This window comes from Dermacentor albipictus, chromosome 5, assembly GCF_038994185.2.
Source record: "Dermacentor albipictus isolate Rhodes 1998 colony chromosome 5, USDA_Dalb.pri_finalv2, whole genome shotgun sequence".
Taxonomy (NCBI): Eukaryota; Metazoa; Arthropoda; class Arachnida; order Ixodida; family Ixodidae; genus Dermacentor; species Dermacentor albipictus.
The window spans coordinates 39,158,509-39,178,782 of record NC_091825.1 but is presented as its reverse complement, the minus strand read 5'-3'; the positions used below and the strand labels follow the sequence as shown (position 1 = coordinate 39,178,782).

At 45.0% G+C, this 20,274-nt stretch overlaps 1 protein-coding gene across 1 annotated transcript in view; it reads right to left on the bottom strand.

The window, feature by feature from the left end:
* Positions 1-203: 203 nt before the first annotated feature.
* Positions 204-20,274, bottom strand: part of LOC135909525 (uncharacterized) — a 106,904-nt gene continuing 86,833 nt past the window's right edge. The window contains exon 13 of the mRNA XM_070539366.1: positions 204-342. Within this exon, the coding sequence (XP_070395467.1) occupies positions 204-342 (139 nt within the window). The remainder of the gene's footprint in view (positions 343-20,274) is intronic.

Sequence of the window (20,274 nt, the reverse complement as noted above, 5' to 3'; positions counted from 1 at the left end):
ATCACATCTTGGGTGGAAAGGTGCGGCCTGAAACCAAACATGGAGTGACGGAACTCGTCGCCGTCATCTGCGTGTTCATTGAGATGATCCAGGACCACGTGCTCCATCAGTTTGCTGACGCATGATGTGAGTGAAATCGGCCTGAGGTTGTCCGTATTGAGTGGTTTGCCTGGTTTGGGTAAAAAGACAATCGAGGACGTCTTTTACTCTTCCGCGCTGACGCCCGTCTTCCAGCATTCGTTCATGATCTCGGTAAGCTGCTCCATTGCGGCCTCGTCCAGGTTGCGCAGGATATTGTTGGTCAGGCGGTTCAGAACCGGCGCCGAGTTCGTCCGCAGCTCTCTATTGTCTCAAATACACGAGTAACTACTCGCTTGGGCGCTAAGCGTACGCTAGTTTAGCTAATTGTCATGGCTTGTGCAATAAATTAAGAACTAAACAAAAAGAAATAAATAACGTAACGAATGACTACATAATGCACCTAAGAGCCGTGACTTTATTGAATGGCGGGCTGCTTGACAAAAATTATTAGTTACCACACTTGCTTAAAACATGCACAGGGGGACGACCACGCCGCTGAAACACAACCAAGTACTTTCCCGGTGATCATAGGCGTAGCAAGAGAGGGGGCTGGCTGTGGAGACGGGGGCATGTTAACATTTTGCCTTCAAGGTCTATGCATTACGCATGATTCGCTTATGTAGTTTATTGTTACGTGACCATTTTTTAAGTGCAATGCATGGAAAACAACTCCACATTCTCTCAAATACACGAGTGACTGCTCGCTCGGGAACTAAACGTACGCTAGTTTAGCTAATTAACTGTCATGGATCGGGCAATATCTCAAGAACTAAACAAAAAAAGAAATAAATAATGCAACTAATGAACACCTAATGCACCTAAGAGTAACGACTTTGTTCAATGGTGGACTGCTTGACAAAGTATTATTGGTTACCACACTCGCTAAAGACATTCACAGGCTGACAAGCACGTCGCTGGAACTCAACCAAGTACTTTCCCGGTAATCACAGGCGTAGCAAGAGAGGGGACTGGCTGGGGGAGGGGGGGGGGATGTTATGTTAAAATTTTGCCTTCATGGTCTTCATGATTCAGCGAACTTTCTAAATATAATAATCGTTTCCGGGGTTTCACTTTCTAAAACTACTATAAGGTTGGTTGGTTCGTTAGTTAGGGGTTATTGGTGCAAAGGCTACTCAGGACATGTTGCGGCAGTGACAATCCTGCAACGCAAGGCAAGGTAAAGCAGGTAAACCTGTCGTGTAATATAGTTGCTGTAAATAGCCCGTAGTCCCTAAATAGTCAAATGAGCTAGTATATGGCACTAGAGAATCATCTGCCAGCAATATGGCAGGGTGTAAAGGTATACGTAAATTATATATGTTTTTTAAACGCTTTCGTCTCTGTGTTTCAAAGTGTGGACATGTCATAAAGATATGTATTACTGTAAGAGGTTCTTTGCATTTTTCGCATGTCGGCGGGTTTTCTTTTCGAAGGAGAAAATTATGTGTTAGATGTGTGTCCAATCCGAAGTCGACACAGGATCACCCATAGAACCGTTGCTCGTCAGTGCACTACTTCCACTCGCCAATTGCGGGTTTAGTAGATGAAGCTTGCTGCTGATACAATTCTCTCATTCTTGGTGCCATTTTGCCATCAAAGCCTTCCTAATTGTAGTGGTAGTTTTCTTATATGGAAGCGTTGTGCAAGCTGTGTATTCACGTGCTGCCATTGACGCACATCTGCTGCTTCATTACCCGGCATACCAACATAGCTCGGTACCCGCAAAACCTAATAGATGTGCCGTATGTGTTTGATGTTACTATGTTTAAAATATCCCCAAACAGGGGTTCAGATTCGGATTTCACCTGTAGAGCCTACAGTGTGCTTAATGAATCAGTGTATATTACTGTGCTTCCGTCTTTGTCAGCGATGGTCTTCTTAACTACAGTCCATATTGCGTAGACTTTGGCTGTGTAGAGAGAGGCATGTTGTGATAATCCCATATTTATTTATTACGGCCGCCAGACCAACGTGCTCTTTTGTTTTAGATCCATCAGTGTAAAATTCCATGTAGTTTTGGTATTTGTACGGAAGAACGCAGTATTCTCGTGTAATCTGTTCGTGTGGGGTGTCTTCCTTTTTTAAGCGTGTCAATGTCCAGTTACATAACGGTGCGAAATCTTACCATGGGGGCAAACGCTGTGACTTTCTGGCAACCTGGAGGACATCGCGAAGAATGTCATAATCCCGAACATATTCCTGATATCGCAGGACAACTGGCTTAATCATATTCGGTTTGTTTGAATACTGTAAGCCCAAGTTGCGCTATGTGACAATATTGAAACATAAGTGCTGTTGTGAGGACTGAATTCTGCGTACGTAAGAAAAAGTTGGCAGCCCTCTGCGCTGCTGTAAAGTAGGTTCATTACAGTCAACTTATAAACGCTCGACAGGCGATGTTCTGCAAGCGCCATTTGCGAGTCGTAGTCCAAGGTTATGAACTGGATCAAGTCATCGGATGTAAGACTGTCTGGCTGAACCATATATGATGCTACCATAACCCAATGTGCTACGCAAAAAAGTACGGTAGATGCGTAGCAGGCATTTGCGGTCAGACCCTAGTGTTTCCAGGACCGGACTTTGAGGATGTTAAGTGCATTGTTTGCTTTAATTTTAAGGCTATTTATGTGTGCGAGCAAGTTCAACTTTTTATCATAGAGAGGACCCAAAAAACTTCTTTTCTTGTTTTACAGGTAGTGCGGCTTCCTGTAGCTTAAGGATGGGATCCGGTTGTAGGCCTCTTTTTCGTGTAAAGACAACACTAATAGTTTTTTCCCTTGAGAAGCGATAAGCGTTTTCAGACACCCAGTGCGTTAGTTTGTTTAATGTAATCTGAATTTGACATTCGCAGGTTGCCAGGATCGATGCACGGCATGCAATTTGTAGATCATACACATATTATGAATACATTAGATGGAATTACATTATTGAATGAGTTCATTTTCACAAAAAAGAATGTTGTACTAATACGCATCCCTGTGGCACACCATTTTCCTGAATGAATACACGTGACAGCACCGTTCCTAAACGCACTTTGAATGTACGGTCCTATATGAGATCGGCAGGACATTTGAGCATTCTACTGCGGAATTCTAAATCTGCCAAGTCCCTTAAAAGGCCAAGCCTTCATGTTGTGTGGTACGTATTTTCTTGATCAAAGAAAACAGTGAGACAACATTGCTTGTGTAGAAAGGCCACACGTATATCGTGTTCTAGCCGGACTAGGTGATCTGTTGTAGAGCAACATTTCTTGTACCCACCCTGAAGGTCAGCTAGCAGATTCCCCGTTTCAATGAAATATGTCAATTTTATGTTTATAAAGGCTTCATAAGGCTTTGCAAGACAACTTGTGAGTGATATAGGTCTGTAGCTGGTTGCTCTTGAGGGAGGTTTTCCAGCTTTCAAGAAAGAGATAATTATGGCTTTCTTCAACTCATTCGGCATTGTTACCGTTTCCCAGATTATATTAAAAAAACGAAGAACGTTTTCAACTGTATTAGGAGCTAGATGAGCGAGCATTGCGTAATGTACTCTGTCCGGACCAGGTGCTGTTTCTTGTCAGTAGTGAGTTCTCTATTGATTTTCGGTAGTGTTACGGGGCCATTATACGATCTCTACGAACTTCCTGTGGTCTGAAGCTTTAGTTTTTCTGCTGAGTGCTTATATTTTAGAAGTGTAGCAGAATAGTTAATTGAGCTTGATATATCATGAAAATGTTGCCTTTATATGTCTGCTTGTTCTACTAAATTTGTTTGTGTGCGTATGGGTATCCTGTAAGCAGCCTAGTCACTTGTAAACTTAGGAAGTTGATCCTACATTCGTTGGGAAGTTATCGAGCTATTTTTGACGATACATAATTTTCAAGGACTGTCTTTCGCCTTGTCTGCGTGTGTACCTGGCTTTCGTTTTTACTTTTTTGAAAGAGCGTAGATAATCTTGTGTTGAGTAATGCCGAATGCTACCCCACGATTTGTTTAGCAGTTTTATTTTGTCTGCGTGCATTCCTTCGTCCACCAGGGTTCTAGCTTTTTTTAAACCAGAGGATTGTGGGATTGTCTGTTCTGCTGCAGCAAGTATACAGGCGATAACCATGTCATTAATTTCGTCTAGGGTTAACTCATCTGATGCTATCCAGAGCGGCCGTTCCAGTAAAGAGAGACCAGTCTGCTAGTCGGTTTTCCAATGGGGTGGTCCTAATGGTAGGGTAGGAAAACGAGATGTTTTTTTTTTATGACAGCAGGCATGTGGTCACTACGATAGGGGTTGTCAATATTACTGCATTGAAAATTGCCAAAAAGAGATGGAGAGCACAGTGCCAAATCTTGGCAACTCATAGCCTCTGTGCTTGGGGAGTAGTAAGTTACCACACCGGTGTTTAAAAGGCATATGTCATTTGTTAGGATTAAATCTTCAAGTGTTTGACGCCTGATGTCAGTTGTTTTACTGCCCCATAACGCCTTATGTGCGCTAAAATCACCCCCTAATAAAAATGGTTCTAGTAGCTGGTTTAAAATAGACTCTAGATCTCTTACAGTAAAATGTGCATGTGGCGGAATGTACACTGAACAAACGGTGATAGTTTTGTGAGCTAAAATGGCGACAGAAACGGCTTCTGTGTGAGTGTTATTGGGAACTTCTCTAACTGCAATACCAACCTGCACAACAATGGCTACACCACCAAAACGCCGGTGCGCCTAAGTACGGTCGTGCCATACAACAGCGAAACCTTTGAAATGTATTTTTCTTCGCCTAGGTTTGTTTCCTGGACGAACAGCAGCACAAGCTGTGTAAGAGATATCTACAATTCCACTGGATAATGAAATCCATTATGAAATTGAAAGGTAGAAAATGGAATTAAGATAAAATAATAGATGAGATCTTAGATGAGATATTTAAAGAAGCCTAATACAAAGGAGTGATAACCTTTAGGTTATTGCTTTCTTATTTGAGGTGATTATTGGATACTTTGTCCCTCTTTGCGCGCTCAAGACAGCGTTTGCACTTCGGCGTCGAAGACACCGGAGTTTTTGAGTCGACCTCCATCGCTCTCTCTCTGAGGCGCTGGAAGACCGAGAGTTGGGCGCCGAGAGACGTGTCTCGGGCCTTGGGGTTCTTTCGATTTTAGGGCCTTGCGGGACTGGTGTCGGCAGGGCTTTCAAAGAGGGCGGATCGGCACTGGCTGCTTCTACCGTGGGGGTAGGGGGGGGGGGTGTCACTGCGGCACTTCTGCGAGTGGGCTCGGAGGGTTCTTAAGGCCTCTGCGACGCTGCCCCCATCGGCGTCGCTTCGGCATAACTTCTTCGCGGAAGGTACAATAGTCGCTTTCTGGCTTCATAGAACCACATTTTTTCTTTCACAGTTAGTGCAATTACTTCTTTTTCCTTTCCCGAGCAGGGGCAATACCGCGAGTAGGCTGCATGGTCTCCTTTATAGTTAATACGCTGTAGGGAAAAAGTGCAGTTGTCAGATTGATGACCATCGGAGCTGCATTTAGCACCGAAAGTGTGGCCTGAGCATGCATGTGAAGCGTGTACGAACATTTGGCCCTTGAAACATCGTCTGGGGTTCTGGATATATGGTCTTACATTGATTTTACCACAATCTGAATCGAGTGAGTTCGGCATTACGCTTGTTCCGAATGTGAGCATAACATGTTCGGTGGAAATTTCTTGGTCGTTTCGGCTCATTACTATTATTTGCACTTAAGTAACATTTTGCTGCTGGAACTTTTCCAGCAGTTTGTCATCGCTCAAGGCAATAAATATTTCTTAAGATATTACTTCCCTGCCTGCATTAAGTGTTCTCTCGGCTTAAACTGTCACTAACGCGTTGCCAATACTGGTAAATTCAGAGAGTTTCTCTCCTTGATCTTTATCATTTAGTTGTAGGAGGTGGTCCCCGCTAGACATTTTGGAGGCTTTGTATGTCGGTCCGATTTTGCCTTTCAGGCATTTGGCTACGAGGAATGGAGAGAGTTGTCTTACTAGCATGTTGCTTTTGTTGTGGACTACATATTACATGTAGCGGTGCAGCGGTGGCGTAGAGCTAGAACACTCGCCTCGCATGCAAGAGGTCCGTGGTTCGAATCCCGGTGCCGGCAATTTTCCACCGGATTGAAAAAAAAATCCGTGTGTTGGTAAAATTCCACAAACAGGCCTGGGGTGTGGCCTGATCCCGGTGACCAGAACCGGTAACACACTTCCTCACCAGAGCAGGATCGGCCACCCTGGTGCAGTACTTGGCCACAACCTCCTATATGAACACAACAATCAAACCCCGGCCCTCAGTCCCCAGCAGCTGCGCAGCAACTGACCACGGCGGCGGTCAGACCTGCGACGCAGCAGAGGGTGCTAAGAATCATTGGCTCCGGACAGGCCGCCATTGGAATATGAACCTTGCAACGTTTAACGCTAGACCGTTATCTAGTGAAGCGAGTCTAGCAGTGCTATTGGAGGAATTAGAGGGCAGTAACTGGGATATAATAGGGCTCAATGAAGTTAGGAGACCAAAAGAAGCATATACAGTGCTACAAAGCGGGCACGTCCTGTGCTACCGGGGCTTAGCGGAGAGAAGAGAACTAGGAGTCGGATTCCTGATTAATAAGAATATAGCTGGTAACATACAAGAATTCTATAGTATGAACGAGAGGGTGGCAGGTCTTGTTGTGAAACTTAATAAGAGGTACAAAATGAAGATTGTACAGGTCTACGCCCCTACATCAAGTCATGATGACCAGGAAGTCGAAAGGTTCTATGAAGACGTGGAATCGGCGATGGGTAGAGTGAAAACCAAATACACTATACTAATGGGCGGCTTTAATGCCAAGGTAGGCAAGAAGCAGGCTGAAGACAAAGCAGTGGGGGAATATGGAATAGGCACTAGGAATAGCAGGGGAGAGTTATTAGTAGAGTTTGCGGAACAGAATAATATGAGGATAATGAATACCTTCTTCCGCAAGCGGGATAGCCGAAAGTGGACGCGGAGGAGCCCGAACGGCGAGACTAGAAATGAAATAGACCTTATACTCTGCGCTAACCCTGGCATCATACAAGATGTGGATGTGCTCGGCAAGGCGCGCTGCAGTGACCACAGGATGGTAAGAACTCGAATTAGCCTAGACCTGAGAAGGGAACGGAAGAAACTGGTACATAAGAAGCCGATCAATGAGTTAGCGGTAAGAGGGAAAATAGAGGAATTCCAGATCAAGCTACAGAACAGGTACTCGGCTTTAACTCAGGAAGAGGACGTTAGTGTTGAAGCGATGAACGACAATCTTATGGGCATCATTAAGGAGTGTGCAATAGAAGTCGGAGGTAACTCCGTTAGGCAGGATACCGGTAAACTATCACAGGAGACGAAAGATCTGATCAAGAAACGCCAATGTATGAAAGCCTCTAAGCCTACAGCTAGAATAGAACTGGCAGAACTTTCGAAGTTAATCAACAAGCGTAAGACAGCTGACATCAAGAAATATAACATGGATAGAATTGAACATGCTCTTAGGAACGGAGGAAGTCTAAAAACAGTGAAGAAGAAACTAGGAATTGGCAAGAATCATATGTATACGTTAAGAGACAAAGCCGGCAATATCATTACTAATATGGTTGAGATAGTTCAAGTGGCTGAGGAGTTCTATAGAGATTTATACAGTAGCAGTGGCACCCATGACGATAATGGAAGAGAAAGTAGTCTAGAGGAATTGAAAATTCCAAAGGTAACGCCGGAAGAAGTAAAGAAAGCCTTAGGAGATATGCAAAGGGGGAAGGCAGCTGGGGAGGATCAGGTAACAGCAGATTTGTTGAAGGATGGTGGGCAGATTGTTCTAGAAAAACTGGCCACCCTGTATACGCAATGTCTCATGACCTCGAGCGTACCGGAATCTTGGAAGAACGCTAACATAATCCTAATCCATAAGAAAGCGGACGCCAAAGACTTGAAAAATTAATGACCGAAAAGCTTGCTGTCAGTTGCCTACAAAGTATTTACTAAGGTAATCGCAAATAGAATCAGGAACACCTTAGACTTCTGTCAAACAAAGGACCAGGCAGGATTCCGTAAAGGCTACTCAACAATAGATCATATTCACACTATCAATCAGGTGATAGAGAAATGTGCGGAATATAACCAACCCTTATATATAGCTTTCATTGATTACGAGAAAGCGTTTGATTCTGTCGAGACCTCAGCAGTAATGGAGGCATTACGAAATCAGGGTGTAGACGAGCCGTATGTAAAAATACTGAAAGATATCTATAGTGCCTCCACAGCCACCGTAGTCCTCCATAAAGAAAGCAACAAAAAAATCCCAATAAAGAAAGGCGTCAGACAGGGAAATACGATCTCTCCAATGCTATTCACAGCGTGTTTACAGGAGGTATTCAGAGACCTGGATTGGGAAGAATTGGGGATAAAAGTTGATGGAGAATACCTTAGTAACTTGGGATTCGCTGATGATATTGCCTTGCTTAGTAACTCAGGGGACCAATTGCAATGCATGCTCACTGACCTGGATAGGCAAAGCAGAAGAGTGGGTTCAAAAATTAATCTGCAGAAAACTAAATTAATGTTTAACAGTGTCGGAAGAGAACAGCAATTTACAATAGGCAGCGAGGCACTGGAAGTTGTAAGGGAATACATCTACTTAGGGCAGGTAGTGACGGCAGATCCGGATCATGAGACAGAAATAATCAGAAGAATAAGAATGGGCTGGGGTGCGTTTGGCAGGCATTCTCAGATCATGAACAGCAGGTTGCCATTATCCCTCAAGAGGAAAGTGTATAATAGCTGCGTCTTACCAGTACTCACCTACGGGGCAGAAACCTGGCGGCTTACGGAAAGGGTTCTACTCAAATTGAGGACGACGCAACGAGCTATGGAAAGAAGAATGATAGCTGTAACGTTAAGGGATAAGAAAAGGGCAGATTGGGTGAGGGAACAAACGCGAGGGTATGACATCTTAGTTGAAATCAAGAAAAAGAAATGGGCATGGGCAGGACATGTAATGAGGAGGGAGGATAACCGATGGTCATTAAGGGGTATGGACTGGATCCCAAGGGAAGGGAAGCGCAGCAGAGAGAGAGAGAGAGAGAAAATGATAAAAGAAAGGCAGGGAAGTTAACCAGGACTGAGCCCGGTTGGCTACCCTACACTGGGGAAAGGGAAAGGGGGACGGAAAGATGAAAAGAAGAGAAAGTCCACTGGAGATATCAGTCGGTCACTCAGTCCGAATCACAGGCGCTCACTCAATCCGGTCGCTTTCAAATATCGCAGCAGCGCTTTTGTGGCCTTTTGTAGCTGCGATATGCGAGGCCATGGTCCCAAGATCTTCTTCAAGGTGAACGGCTTCCCATCTAGCTGATTGAGAGCTGTGCAGAGGTCTTGCCTTTCGTTTTCATAAGATGGGCAGTAGCACAGTAGGTGTTCTATGGTTTCCTCGACACCGCAGGCATTGCACTCCGCGCTATCAGCCATTCCAATCAGAAATGCATAAGCATTTGTGAATGCGACTCCCAAACGTAAGCGGCACAGCATTGTTTCCTCATTTCGCGGAAGACCTGGTAACAGCCGCAGTTGCATAGAGGGATCGAGGGAATGCAAGCGGTGGTGAGTGAATTCAGATGTGTGCCACTTCTCCAATGTCAAAGAGCGCGCTAGCTTGCCTAAGTGTTGGGCTGCATCGGTCCGCGATAATGGTATTGAAACAAGGGTTGCTCCTTCGTGTGCTTTTCTAGCAGCTTCGTCAGCGAGGTCGTTGCCGGAGATACCGCAATGACCAGGCAGCCACTGAAACACGACGTCGTGTCCTTTCGCGATCATGATATGGTGCATTTCTCGTATCTCCGACACGAGTTGTTCACATGACCCGCGACGAAGAGATGCCAGAAGACATTGTAAGGCCGCCTTGGAATCGCAGAATATAGCCCACCGATTAGCCGGTTGGTTATTAATATAATCAACGGCACCTCGGAGGGCAACAAGCTCCGAACCAGTCGATGTTGTCAAATGAGAAATCTTGTATTGGATGCTTAGTGATCGTGATGGTATAACCACTGCGCTGGTGGAGCTGGTCTGAGTGGAAGAGCCATCCGTATATATGTGTATTCGATCAAAGTAGGAAGTGTGCAAACAATCCAGAGCTGCTTGCTTCAAGGCCAAGGTAGGCAGGTCGGTCTTCTTTCTTATTCCTGGAACCGTAAGACGCACTTGAGGTTGTTTTAAACACCACAAAGCTGAGGTTGAACGTGCAGAGGGTGTGAAACCCGATGGTAAGGAGGCACGATGGTTGCTGACCTTGTTGGAGAAAGACGCCTGTGGTCGTCGTTCCGGCAGGCACGCAAGAGCGCTTGACTGCATCCGTGAAACATCCGTGAAACAGCTGGAACCATTGTAACGGCTCAAGACCATCCGATCACGACTTATATTAGTACCGAAACGCTTAGAGATAACAGAAACCTGGCTTCATAGCGAAATCAGTGACAAGGACGTAATCCCGCCCGCCTACAAAATAATTCGTAGAGACAGGACTACTAGGGGTGGTGGGATAGCTGTTATTGTAAAGTCGTCCGTGGAGGCCATTCTTTTATTAGAGTCAAGCAACACCGAAAGTTTGTTCGTAAAACTGAATATTTATGGTCATGTTTTTATTTTATGTGCGGTGTACAGACCACCTGACTCTTCCCCCGATTATTTATTTACTATAAGTGAACAGATGGCACAGTTCAATAGAAATAAGCTTTTAGTGGTTGGGGATTTTAACTTGCCGGGCATTGACTGGGATCGTATTATGTCTAGTGCCGGTTCTGTCACCGACGCTAATGTGCTTTTTGATATGATGCTCGACCACAACCTTGTACAAGTAGTTCGCGAACCTACCAGATTTGGTAATGGCCCTGGTTCGCTCCTTCACCTTGTCTTTCTTGAACGCTCCTTTTCCGATTATTCTGTATCTATCGAACCTGGGCTGTCTGACCATGCTCTTATTGTTGTATCATTTCCCTTGAATGTTACCCGCGCGCATGGCACGCATGCGCTTACAATTGTGAAAAATTTTGCGCAGGCTGATGATGTGCGCATAACAGATTATCTGGACTCTTGTCTTTCTGAATTTCGCCAGAATGACGTTCTGCAGCTTTGGGAAAAGTTTAAAGCAATGTGTTTATTCTGCATTGATCAATTTATACCTAACAAACTTAAAAAGCCTGCTAAACATACACCATGGATGAATAGACGCACTATTCAATTAAAACGTAAAGCCAAACGCCTAAGAAAGAAAGGCCCAGCTACTGACAATTTAACCAGTGTTCGTGTCGCCCTTTCAGAGGCCATTGCAGAAGCAAAGAATTTTTATTTCAGCAACACTTTACCAAATATTATTAAGGACGATCCCCAGAAGTTCTGGAACTTTATTAAGGAACGGAATAAATCCATAACGAACATTATCCATGATAACATTCCAATAACTGATCCCAAGGCTGTTGCTAACCTTTTAAATGACCACTTCCATAGTGTCTTCTCACCACCAACTGAACCCTCTTTCCAAACTTCACCATCCTGCTCTTCTGACGTTAACATTTCTCATGAAGGTGTACTTAACATGCTCCTCCGGTTAAAAGTAAAATCATCTGTTGGTCCAGACGGCATTCCCAACACCTTCCTTCGGCGTTATGCGGAACATTTAAGTAAATTCCTTGTAGTAATCTTTCAGGCGTCTCTAAATTCCGCGGTACTTCCACTCGATTGGAAAGTAGCACGTGTTGTCCCTATATTAAAAAAAGGTGACCCAAGCTCAGTCCTAAATTACCGTCCGATTTCCATATTATCCTCTTCTTGTAAATTAATTGAACACATTGTTGCTGACTACATTAATGATTTCTTAAACAAGCGTAACATTTTATCTCCTTTCCAACATGGCTTCAGGAAGGGGCTCTCGACAGTCACCCAATTAAGCACAGTCATTCACTCGTTTGCTTCTGTCCTTGACAAGGCTGGCCAAGTGGATGTGATATTTTTGGATTTCCAAAAAGCATTTGATGTAGTTCCTCACGACAAATTAATTTGTAAATTAGAATTCCTTGGTCTTCCTGCCTTTATCCTGTCCTGGGTCTCAGCTTACTTGACGCGTCGCAAACAGTACGTAGTGATTGATGGGCAGCAGTCCGATTCTCTTTCTGTAACCTCTGGCGTGCCTCAAGGCAGCGTCCTTGGCCCGCTACTATTTCTTATTTACTGTAACGACATAGTAGATGTAATAGAGGCCCCTGTCAATATTCGTCTGTTCGCAGACGACTGTATCATTTTTAACGATATTAATACAGTTCATGATCAACTATCTCTTCATTTAGCCTTAAACAACATTCTTGAGTGGAGCAACAAGTGGGGAATGAAACTTAACTCAGATAAATCTGTGCTTCTACGTATAACAAAGAAAAAACTACCCCTAAAATTTTCTTATTCTATTGGCCAAGATCCCTTGGCCGAAGTGAGCGAGTACAAGTATCTTGGAATTACAATTACTAACAACCTAAATTGGAATAGCCATATTGCTGCTACCGCCTCCGCTGCTTTCAGAAAGCTATGTCTACTTCGCCATGAGCTGAAACATGCATCCCATGAAGTGAAATCCTTAGCCTACACCACATTTATTCGACCCAAATTGGAATACTCGTGCGTTATTTGGGACCCGTTTACCAAAACCAACATTTACGCCCTTGAAAGGATACAGAGAAGAGCCATACGTTTTATTTTTTCCAAATACGGCCGAGAAGAGTCTGTTTCTGAATTACTGCGTACAAATGGCTTTCACACCCTTCAAACGAGGAGAAAAATAATACGCCTGCAGTTCCTCTACTCCTTGATAAACCGTAAATTTTCTTTAGATCCTAGTCCATACATAACACTTTCCGCATCCAGGAAAACCCGTCATTCTCACCCCCTCGCTCTCTCCCCTTACGTTGCCAGGACAAACCTCTTTAAATTTTCATTCTTTCCTCAAACCATAGAAGAATGGAACCTCATCCCTTTCCATCATCTCAACTCACCTGAATCAATCCAAACTCATATTATTAATATTTCCTAACTAACATTGCTGTTTCGTGTTATATTGTTTCATTTCTTGAATTTCATATTTTTGCAATACTGCCTTTTATACATGTACTTTTATTTGTTACCATGCCCCTCCTGCTTGGGCCACACGGCCTGCAGTATGCTGTAAATAAAAAATAAATAAAATAAAATAAGGAAGTATTATATGAATAGAATTGAACGTGCTCTCAGGAACGGAGGAAGCCTAAAACCAATGAAAAAGAAACTAGCAATTGGCAAGACTCACATGTAAGCGTTAAGAGACAAAGCCGGCAATATCGTTGCTGAGGAGTTCTATAGGGATTTATACAGTACCAGTGGCACCCACGACTATTATGGACGAGATAATATTCTCGAGGAATTTGTAATCCCACAAGTAGCGCCGGAAGAAGTAAAGAACGCCTTGGGAGCTATGCAAAGGGGGAAGGTAGCTGGGGAGGATGAGGTAACAGCATATTTGTTGAAGGATGGTGGGGACATTGTCCTAAAAAGACTGGCCACCCTATATACACAATGTCTCATGGCCTCGAAAGTACCGGAATCTTGGAAGAACGCTAACATGTCCTTATCCGCAGGAAAGGGGATGCCAAAGACTTGAAAACATATAGACCGATCAACATATTGTCCGTTGCCTACAAACTACTTACTAAAGCAATCGCAAATAGAATCAGGAACACCTTAGACTTCTGTCAAGCAAAGGACCAGGCAGGATTCCGTAAAGGCCACTCAACAATAGACCATATTCACACTATATGAATTAGAAGATAGAGAAACGTGCGGAATATAACCGACCCCTCTATATAGCTTTCATTGAAAACGAGAAAGCGTTTCGTTCAGTCGGAACCTCAACAGTCATGGATGCATTACGGTATCAGGGTGTAGGCGAGCCGTATGCAAAAAAAAAAACAGAAAGATATCTATAGCGACTGCACAGCCACCATAGTCCTCCATAAAGAAAGCAACAAATTCTCAATAAAGAAAGGCGTCAGGTGGGGAGATACGATCTCTCGAATGTTATGCACAGCGTGCTTACAAGAGGTATAAAAAGACCTGGATTGCGAAGAAATGGGGATAAGACTTAATGGAGAATACCTTAGTAACTTGCGATTCGCTGATGATATTGCCTTGCTTATTAACTCAGGCGACCAACTGAAATGCATGCTCACTGACCTGGAGAGGCAAAGCATAAGGGAGGGTCTAAAAATTAATCTGCAGAAAGCTAATGTTTAACAGTCTCGCAAAAGAACAGCAGCTTACAATACGTAGCGAGGCTCTGAAAGTGTTAAGGGAATGCATCTACTTAGGACAGGTAGTGACTGCGGATCCGGATCATGAGACTGAAATATACAGAAGAATAAGAATTGGCTGGGGTGCATTTGGCAGGCATTCTCAGATCATGAACAGCAGGTTGCCGTTATTCTTCAAGAGAAAAGTGTATAACAGCTGTGTCTTATCAGTACTCACGTACATGGCAGAAATCTGGAGGCTTACGCAAAGGGTTGTACTTAAATTGAGGACGACACAGTGAGTTATGGAAAGAATAATTATAGGTTTAAAGTTAAGGGATAAGAAAAGAGCAGATTGGGTGAGGGAACAAACGCGCCTTATGACACCTTAGTTCAAATCGAGAAAAGGAAATGGGCATAGCCAGGACATGTAATGAGCAGGGAAGATAATCGATGGTCATTAAGGGTTACAGACTGGATTCCAAGGGAAGCATAGCCGGGGCGGCAGAAAGTTAGGTGGGCGGATGAGATTTAGAAGTTTGCAGGGACAGCATGGCCACAATTAGTACATGACCGGGGTTTTTGGAGAAGTATGGGAGAGGCCTATGAACTGCAGTGGGCGTAACCAGGTTGATGTAGGTGATGATGATGACAACACGCACCCGAGCACATGAGTGTTGGAACCCCCGCGTGTAGCCGTGCGCGGCTTAGCCATGCCTGAGAAAGGGGAATCCTGGGGTTGACCGTTGCTGGGTGTTTGAACCTTTAAGGCCCCCCGGCGGAGGCAACACACCCCTTTGTCCTCTCCTTCGCATAGACGGCACCTCAAGACTGGCGCACCTGGAGGAAACCTGCCATCGCCTTTTCCTGTCTCTCTCTTCTCATAACTTCATCGTTCTCTCTCAGTTTTTGACCTTTCGTGTCATCTTCTTTCTTCCATTTACTTCCTTTCTCCTTGGCCGCAAGGGTTAACCTGGTGTGGGTGTGCTACCTAAGGCACACGGTATTTGGTTGAAATGACGGCGTACGGCTGGCGTCGTGCAGGCTTGTGTACAAGCTGTGCCGCCTCCCCTTGTCGGGCTCCGTGGTGGGTGGTCGGCGCTGTTGCCGAACATGTACATTTTCTGATGCCAGCGCAAACATCTGTTGTCTATGATCGGCGTCTGACAAGATGGCGCTCCAAAGCACCATTCCAATTGTCCTTTCGGAGCAACGTTCTATCTTTCCTCAAGTAATATGTCATCATCATCATCATCAGCCTGGTAACGCCCAATGCAGGGCAAAGGCCTCTCCCATACTTCTCCAACAACCCCGGTCATGTACTAATTGTGGCCATGCCGTCCCTGCAAACTTCTTAATCTCATCCACCCACCTAACTTTCTGCCGCCCCCTGCTGGGCTTCGAACATGGGCTCTAAGCGTTTCGGTACTTATATAAGTCGAGATCGGATGGTCTTGAGCCGTTACAATGGTTCCAGCTGTTTCACGGATGTTTCACGGATGCAGTCAAGCGCTCTTGCGTGCCTGCCGGAACGACGACCACAGGCGTCTTTCTCCAACAAGGTCAGCAACCATCGTGCCTCCTTACCATCGGGTTTCACACCCTCTGCACGTTCAACCTCAGCTTTGTGGTGTTTAAAACAACCTCAAGTGCGTCTTACGGTTCCAGGAATAAGAAAGAAGACCGACCTGCCTACCTTGGCCTTGAAGCAAGCAGCTCTGGATTGTTTGCACACTTCCTACTTTGATCGAATACACATATATACGGATGGCTCTTCCACTCAGACCAGCTCCACCAGCGCAGTGGTTATACCATCACGATCACTAAGCATCCAATACAAGATTTCTCATTTGACAACATCGACTGGTTCGGAGCTTGTTGCCCTCCGAGGTGCCGTTGATTATATTAATAACCAACCGGCTAATCGGTGGGCTATATTCTGCGATTCCAAGGCGGCCTTACAATGTCTTCTGGCATCTCTTCGTCGCGGGTCATGTGAACAACTCGTGTCGGAGATACGAGAAATGCACCATATCATGATCGCGAAAGGACACGACGTCGTGTTTCAGTGGCTGCCTGGTCATTGCGGTATCTCCGGCAACGACCTCGCTGACGAAGCTGCTAGAAAAGCACACGAAGGAGCAACCCTTGTTTCAATACCATTATCGCGGACCGATGCAGCCCAACACTTAGGCAAGCTAGCGCGCTCTTTGACATTGGAGAAGTGGCACACATCTGAATTCACTCACCACCGCTTGCATTCCCTCGATCCCTCTATGCAACTGCGGCTGTTACCAGGTCTTCCGCGAAATGAGGAAACAATGCTGTGCCGCTTACGTTTGGGAGTCGCATTCACAAATGCTTATGCATTTCTGATTGGAATGGCTGATAGCGCGGAGTGCAATGCCTGCGGTGTCGAGGAAACCATAGAACACCTACTGTGCTACTGCCCATCTTATGAAAACGAAAGGCAAGACCTCTGCACAGCTCTCAATCAGCTAGATGGGAAGCCGTTCACCTTGAAGAAGATCTTGGGACCATGGCCTCGCATATCGCAGCTACAAAAGGCCACAAAAGCGCTGCTGCGATATTTGAAAGCGACCGGATTGAGTGAGCGCCTGTGATTCGGACTGAGTGACCGACTGATATCTCCAGTGGACTTTCTCTTCTTTTCATCTTTCCGTCCCCCTTTCCCTTTCCCCAGTGTAGGGTAGCCAACCGGGCTCAGTCCTGGTTAACTTCCCTGCCTTTCTTTTATCACTTTCTCTCTCTCTCTCTCTCTCTGCTGCGCTTCCCTTCCCTTGGGATCCAGTCCATACCCCTTAATGACCATCGGTTATCCTCCCTCCTCATTACATGTCCTGCCCATGCCCATTTGTTTTTCTTGATTTCAACTAAGATGTCATACCCTCGCGTTTGTTCCCTCACCCAATCTGCCCTTTTCTTATCCCTTAACGTTACAGCTATCATTCTTCTTTCCATAGCTCGTTGCGTCGTCCTCAATTTGAGTAGAACCCTTTCCGTAAGCCGCCAGGTTTCTGCCCCGTAGGTGAGTACTGGTAAGACGCAGCTATTATACACTTTCCTCTTGAGGGATAATGGCAACCTGCTGTTCATGATCTGAGAATGCTTGCCAAACGCACCCCAGCCCATTCTTATTCTTCTGATTATTTCTGTCTCATGATCCGGATCTGCCGTCACTACCTGCCCTAAGTAGATGTATTCCCTTACAACTTCCAGTGCCTCGCTGCCTATTGTAAATTGCTGTTCTCTTCCGACACTGTTAAACATTAATTTAGTTTTCTGCAGATTAATTTTTGAACCCACTCTTCTGCTTTGCCTATCCAGGTCAGTGAGCATGCATTGCAATTGGTCCCCTGAGTTACTAAGCAAGGCAATATCATCAGCGAATCCCAAGTTACTAAGGTATTCTCCATCAACTTTTATCCCCAATTCTTCCCAATCCAGGTCTCTGAATACCTCCTGTAAACACGCTGTGAATAGCATTGGAGAGATCGTATTTCCCTGTCTGACGCCTTTCTTTATTGGGATTTTTTTGTTGCTTTCTTTATGGAGGACTACGGTGGCTGTGGAGGCACTATAGATATCTTTCAGTATTTTTACATACGGCTCGTCTACACCCTGATTTCGTAATGCCTCCATTACTGCTGAGGTCTCGACAGAATCAAACGCTTTCTCGTAATCAATGAAAGCTATATATAAGGGTTGGTTATATTCCGCACATTTCTCTATCACCTGATTGATAGTGTGAATATGATCTATTGTTGAGTAGCCTTTACGGAATCCTGCCTGGTCCTTTGTTTGACAGAAGTCTAAGGTGTTCCTGATTCTATTTGCGATTACCTTAGTAAATACTTTGTAGGCAACTGACAGCAAGCTTTTCGGTCATTAATTTTTCAAGTCTTTGGCGTCCGCTTTCTTATGGATTAGGATTATGTTAGCGTTCTTCCAAGATTCCGGTACGCTCGAGGTCATGAGACATTGCGTATACAGGGTGGCCAGTTTTTCTAGAACAATCTGCCCACCATCCTTCAACAAATCTGCTGTTACCTGATCCTCCCCAGCTGCCTTCCCCCTTTGCATATCTCCTAAGGCTTTCTTTACTTCTTCCGGCGTTACCTTTGGAATTTTGAATTCCTCTAGACTACTTTCTCTTCCATTATCGTCATGGGTGCCACTGCTACTGTATAAATCTCTATATAACTCCTCAGCCACTTGAACTATCTCAACCATATTAGTAATGATATTGCCGGCTTTGTCTCTTAACGTATACATATGATTCTTGCCAATTCCTAGTTTCTTCTTCACTGTTTTTAGACTTCCTCCGTTCCTAAGAGCATGTTCAATTCTATCCATGTTATATTTCCTGATGTCAGCTGTCTTACGCTTGTTGATTAACTTCGAAAGTTCTGCCAGTTCTATTCTAGCTGTAGGCTTAGAGGCTTTCATACATTGGCGTTTCTTGATCAGATCTTTCGTCTCCTGTGATAGTTTACCGGTATCCTGCCTAACGGAGTTACCTCCGACTTCTATTGCACACTCCTTAATGATGCCCATAAGATTGTCGTTCATCGCTTCAACACTAACGTCCTCTTCCTGAGTTAAAGCCGAGTACCTGTTCTGTAGCTTCATCTGGAATTCCTCTATTTTCCCTCTTACCGCTAACTCATTGATCGGCTTCTTATGTACCAGTTTCTTCCGTTCCCTTCTCAGGTCTAGGCTAATTCGAGTTCTTACCATCCTGTGGTCACTGCAGCGCGCCTTGCCGAGCACATCCACATCTTGTATGATGCCAGGGTTAGCGCAGAGTATAAGGTCTATTTCATTTCTAGTCTCGCCGTTCGGGCTCCTCCGCGTCCACTTTCGGCTATCCCGCTTGCGGAAAAAGGTATTCATTATCCTCATATTATTCTGTTCCGCAAACTCTACTAATAACTCTCCCCTGCTATTCCTAGTGCCTATTCCATATTCCCCCACTGCTTTGTCTTCAGCCTGCTTCTTGCCTACCTTGGCATTAAAGCCGCCCATTAGTATAGTGTATTTGGTTTTCACTCTACCCATCGCCGATTCCACGTCTTCATAGAACCTTTCGACTTCCTGGTCATCATGACTTGATGTAGGGGCCTAGACCTGTACAATCTTCATTTTGTACCTCTTATTAAGTTTCACAACAAGACCTGCCACCCTCTCGTTCATACTATAGAATTCTTGTATGTTACCAGCTATATTCTTATTAATCAGGAATCCGACTCCTAGTTCTCTTCTCTCCGCTAAGCCCCGGTAGCACAGGACGTGCCCGCTTTGTAGCACTGTATATGCTTCTTTTGGTCTCCTAACTTCATTGAGCCCTATTATATCCCAGTTACTGCCCTCTAATTCCTCCAATAGCACTGCTAGACTCGCTTCACTAGATAACGGTCTAGCGTTAAACGTTGCAAGGTTCATATTCCAATGGCGGCCGGTCCGGAGCCAGTGATTCTTAGCACCCTCTGCTGCGTCGCAGGTCTGACCGCCGCCGTGGTCAGTTGCTGCGCAGCTGCTGGGGACTGAGGGCCGGGGTTTGATTGTTGTGTTCATATAGGAGGTTGTGGCCAAGTACTGCACCAGGGTGGCCGATCCTGCTCTGGTGAGGAAGTGTGTTACCGGTTCTGGTCACCGGGATCAGGCCACACCCCAGGCCTGTTTGTGGAATTTTACCAACACACGGATTTTTTTTTTTTTCAATCCGGTGGAAAATTGCCGGCACCGGGATTCGAACCACGGACCTCTTGCATGCGAGGCGAGTGTTCTAGCTCTACGCCACCGCTGCACCGCTACATGTAATATGTAGTCCACAACAAAAGCAACATGCTAGTAAGACAACTCT